At 48.4% G+C, this 4,982-nt stretch overlaps 1 protein-coding gene across 2 annotated transcripts; it reads left to right on the top strand.

Annotated features, from left to right (window-relative positions):
- Window positions 1-472: 472 nt before the first annotated feature.
- On the top strand, window positions 473-3,954 carry LOC112285885 (uncharacterized). Of its 2 annotated transcripts, none has more exons than XM_090252266.1 (4): window positions 473-528; window positions 1,183-2,693; window positions 2,854-3,166; window positions 3,305-3,954. In XM_090252266.1, coding segments are annotated over exons 1-4 (2,127 nt in total). In that variant the 5' UTR covers window positions 473-526; the 3' UTR covers window positions 3,606-3,954. The 2 variants fall into 2 exon arrangements, with proteins under 2 accessions (XP_090108392.1, XP_024382984.1); XM_024527216.3 differs by having other exon boundaries at window positions 473-743.
- The last annotated feature ends 1,028 nt before the right edge of the window (window positions 3,955-4,982 follow it).

Raw genomic sequence — 4,982 nt, 5'->3', positions numbered from 1 at the left:
AAGAAACGAGACGAGACGAGACGAGGGGGGGACTTCCACGCTCCCACGGCGAAACGCGCGCAGCCATATGGCGGCGACACGCAGGGGCAGGACAGGATTTGAATCCGCGGGGCAGGCGAAGAAGGCGAAGAAGGGCGAGTCCGAGAGGCGATCGCGGAGGAGCAGGGGAATAGCGACGCGAATTGGGGAGCGTGGGGACGGGGAGTTTGGAGTGGGGGCACTGGCGCGTCGTCGCAATTGCAGGCACCGGGCACCAACTGCTCCTCAAGTCTCGCCCTCATTCTCGCCTTCACCCGCTCCCCGTATCTGTCTCTCGCTCTCTCCCCCCTCCCACCCCCCCCGCCAAGCACACCGCCCCGCGCCAAGCCCCTCTCACCTCACCTCCTTACACTTCGGATCCCCTTCTCTCCCCGCCCCTCCCTCGCTTGCCTTAAGGCATGGTTGCTGCTCCTTCTCTCCCTGCTAGGATTACTCCCTCCTCTCCCCTCCTCCCAGATCTGCAGGCTGCGCCACTGCTCATTCTCCGATGTAAGACCCTTCTTTCTTCCCCACCCACTCTCCCTCCTGTGCTTTTGCTTTCCTGTCTACTTCGTTGCCATTCTTTATTCTCTAAGTATGTCTGACTGTTTAGTTGCGGTTAAGTGAATCACACTTGCATTCAATCTCTGGACGTTGAATTGGAAATCTAGAATCGATGCCTTCAGCGTGGTACATACTTGCATGTACTTTCTTGGGTTTTCAAGGTCTGGTGGGATGCTCTACTCTCATAGCTATTTACACGAATTTGACAGAGACGTGGTTCGATGGATAGAGTGTAATGTGGTCTTATCGGTAACTACGAGGCTCATAATATAACTTCGAACTGCCTGTCCTCGGTTAGCAACGGGAGCATTTTGAACCAAAGGCGATGGTACCAGGTTGTCTATGATATGGAACTTGCACAGGATGTACTAGACGCGGATGAGTAGCGGAGACGTGTGAGACAATGGTTTAAACCAAGTACTGGGATCATTTGAGAATGTGCCAGTGTTGCAGTCGAGTAGTGTCACAGCCGAAGACTCACTTTTGTCTCGCACCCTCTAAATCTTCATAAAAATAGATGGTTTTGATGGTATCATACTTCGAATCTAGACTTACCACGCTCTTATTTCTCAAGCTAACGAAAACGGTTTGTCCTTTCAGGGTGACTGCAAGGATGGCTGCTATGTGGGTAGTGGCTCTTTTGCTGGTGAGCGGTGTGCTCGTGCACTCCGAGGAGATAATACAGGCAACTGTCGAGAAAGTCTCTGACCGTCCCAGTTCACCTGCAGTCGAGACGTCGCCAGCGACTGTTGAAACTGAGCCCGAAAATCCATCAAACACGACGCACCAGGCTGTTCTTGCGGCTAGCTCGGTCGGTACTCAAGAGGTTCTAGTTTCACTTGATCTTACCCGTGGAACGTTGGAGGATGTACCAAACACTAGCATGTCACCTGAATCTTCGGTTGACGGTTCATCGTTTGGAACTGCTGCTGAAAATGATGGAGATACTGCTGCTTCACCCTCCGAGGAACCAACTTCTGATGCTCCCGAAGTCGTATTCGCATCTGACCCGTCTGAACAATCGGGCCACTTAGTTCCAAACATGAACATAACGCTCGATGGATCCTCGGGAGCTGCTGGTGACGGGAGCTCTTTTACCACTTTGTTCGATGACGCATCTGATTCAAATGAGGGGGGTGTGCTCACCGACATTAATCTAGATCTTGGTGACGGCAAGCAAGGAGACTTCTCCACTGCGAGTTTACCCGACGATCAAAGCGAACAGGGATTTGACAGTTTTAGTGTGCAGGGCGGTGGAGGTGACGACTCCCAGTCTGGTCATTTAGTGGAGGGGCTTGATATTAACATCGATTCTGATCCTAGTAACTCTGGAAGCAGCTTCTCTACCAACAATGTGTACCCTGGCGAGCCTGACGAGTTTGCATCCTCGGGTGAAGGACATTTGGTTCCCGGAATGCCAACCATATCAGAGGATGAAGATGGTGCGAGTTTTAGCCAGTTCCAGGGAACTCAACCGGAAGCGGAGAACGATGACGCCATTTTCTCTTCCAATGACGGGACTTTTGATCCATCCACCACCGCTGATACTCTGGCGGAAGGTCATCTTGTTCCTGGGATGCCAACCATATCAGTGACCGATCCCTCCGGAGACCCCAATGCCAAGTCTTTCAGCTCTCTGAGCAATGACGACATGGATTTAGATCCTAGCCTTGCTGACAACGATTTCTATGCCGAACAGTCTAATGAGTTTGCTTCCTCGGGCGAAGGACATTTGGTCCCGGGAATGCCAACCATATCAGTGGACGAAAGTGGTGCGCGTTTCAGCCAGCTCGAGGAGACACAACCTGATGCACAGGACGATGACAGCATTTTCTCTTCCCATGACTCGACATCTGACCCATTTAACACTGATGATAGCTTTGCGGAAGGTCACCTTGTTCCTGGAATGCCATCCATCTCAAGTTTCGAAAAGAACGCAGATTTCAAGGGATCTTCTTTCAGCACGGAGACCACTCTGAGCACGGATGACCAACCAGATGAGGTTTTTGCCAGAAAGGCCGGGTATGCTCCAGTTCCTAGGAGCTATGGTGGAGTGTGGAGGAACGCAAGGTCTACCTTCTACGGTGGAATGGATGCTGCGGGAACCATGTGTAAGTTTTTATTTGGAATACGCCTGCAAGGATTCCATTGTCTTCGCCTTCATTAGTGTAAGGTTTGGATGTCGGCTTTCATTGTTTTCCCTTGTGGAGGTGTAGTTTTTTTTAGTATGTACTGCGTGCGATTATCTTACTATGGTGCATGTTGATGCAGCGGGAGCTTGTGGATATGGCAATTTGTACGCTTCTGGGTACGGTGTGCACACCACTGCGTTGTCCTCAGCGTTGTTCAAGAACGGAATGGCTTGCGGCGCTTGTTTCGAGGTGCAGTGCGGTGGGAAGGGAAAGCCCTGCAAACCTGGATCTGTGGTTGTGACCGCCACCAACTTCTGCCCACCCAATCCAGGACAGAGTGCGAACAATGGAGGATGGTGCAATCCTCCTAATGAGCACTTTGACCTTTCCTACCCCGCTTTCGTTAAAATCGCCGATCCCAAGGCTGGAGCTGTGCCCCTGCAATACCGAAGGTTCGTGCTATTTGCCTTTAAAAACTTTGTTTGCTGGCTTTGACTGCTCTTTTTTTCCATCGTTATATTTCTCACCTGGAAGTAGATGCAATGTTTCTTCTCATGAACTAAAGTGGTATCCGATGTGTCTGCATTCAGAGTGCCGTGCCAGAAGCAAGGAGGGATTCGATTTACTATTAATGGCAACTGCAACTTCATCCTCGTGACCATCACCAACGTCGGCGGTTCGGGAGTGGTGACTGCGGCGTACTTGAAGGGCGACAAGACAGAGTGGTCTCCGTTGTCAAGAAACTGGGGCGCGAACTGGCAGTGCAGGCGCAATTACTGCGGTCAAGGTATCTCCATCAAGATCGTCACCAGTGACAACAAGGTTTCAGTCACGAAGCTAGCCAAATCTGACTGGTGTTTCGGGAAGACCTTCATCGGAAAGCAAGTCTAATCAAGCAAGTTCTTCGAATACGTCGACCCAGTTCAGTCGAAACTTCTGAATTGGAGATGGCAGTCTAGTTTAATTAGGAAAACGATAGCTTTCTCAAGTGATTATTATTTATTTGATTTTCAACGGACCCGGGGGAAAATGGGCTGATGTTGTACTCCGGAGGCAGGATTGTTCATCAGCTGTGTCTGTAGACAGTAGCGGAGAGTTGACTGCTATTTATGACCGTGTCATTCCCGAAGGAGGTCGATGAGCTCCATCGCCGCTTCCTCGGATGGGTTTCTCTCACACGCTTACTCACTCTATCTGTTTTAGGAGCTTCTTCAGTTGTGAATGATATGATCTTTACACATATACTGTGGCAGTGGTGTTCGGCTTCGCCCGCCACACTATTTTCATTACCCATTGGAAATCTGATTGTTGGAATAATCTAATACAGCCAGCATTTTATGACTTTGTAAAGTAGTTCATATGTTATTTTTTAAATATTCTCGCCGAATTTGTCGATCTTTGTGCATGTCTTAAATTAGCATTTGTTCGGTTTTTATTGTTTACCTCTTCTAGTTTCTGTTTCAATAAATCACTGAAACATTGTCTCAATTTTGTTTATGAAATTTGAAAAATATATTACTTTCACAAATCTGTGTATTTGAATGTTAACCAATAACAGTGTAGGTCAATCTTAAAATGATTCACCTCGATAAAAATATAAACCATAATTATTGTTTTACCTATTCTTTTAAAAATTGAAGAAAATCGTCTTCGTTCTTTGTTAATCCTTATTTGATGTAATGACGTTGTCAATATTGTAGACTAATCGGCTGACTTGGAAGACGTTTGTCAATGCAATTATTTATAGTTGGAGGCCAATTAGAGAAACTCATTGAGCCTATTGAAATCCTGAACTTAAGGAAAACTGTATCACCAACATTGCCAGTAATAATTACTCCAATCCATTCTCCTTCAGCCGTAACGCCGTCTATTCTGCATCATTTCCTTGCAACCTTTCCTTTGTTCACAACATTTAACGGCTATTTTTCGCTAAGACACTTGAAAAATAAGAAGAAAGCGAATTTAATGAGATGTTGCGATCCACTCGGGGGGGGGGGGGGAGCATGCAGCAGCGGATCGAGGCCATACAAAACAGGTGTGTCAGACGTAACCAACGTGGCCGATGCTTGCATCAGAATAGGCAATCCTCCAGCTCTCCTTCCCTGCCCCAGGAATCTGTGCACGACTCCTGCAAGCTCATGCTACAGCTCTCCTGGCTCGACTTAGCCAATCCACGCCGACGATGCCAAAAGCTGATGGACTCAGCTCCCACCTGGACTCCTCCAGAAAAAATCGGATCGAATCTCGCAACCATGGAAGGCTTCAGGG

Source organism: Physcomitrium patens, chromosome 8, assembly GCF_059467195.1.
Source record: "Physcomitrium patens ecotype Gransden chromosome 8, ASM5946719v1, whole genome shotgun sequence".
In the NCBI taxonomy this organism is placed as follows: domain Eukaryota; kingdom Viridiplantae; phylum Streptophyta; class Bryopsida; order Funariales; family Funariaceae; genus Physcomitrium; species Physcomitrium patens.
This window is presented reverse-complemented; position numbering and strand designations above follow the sequence as displayed.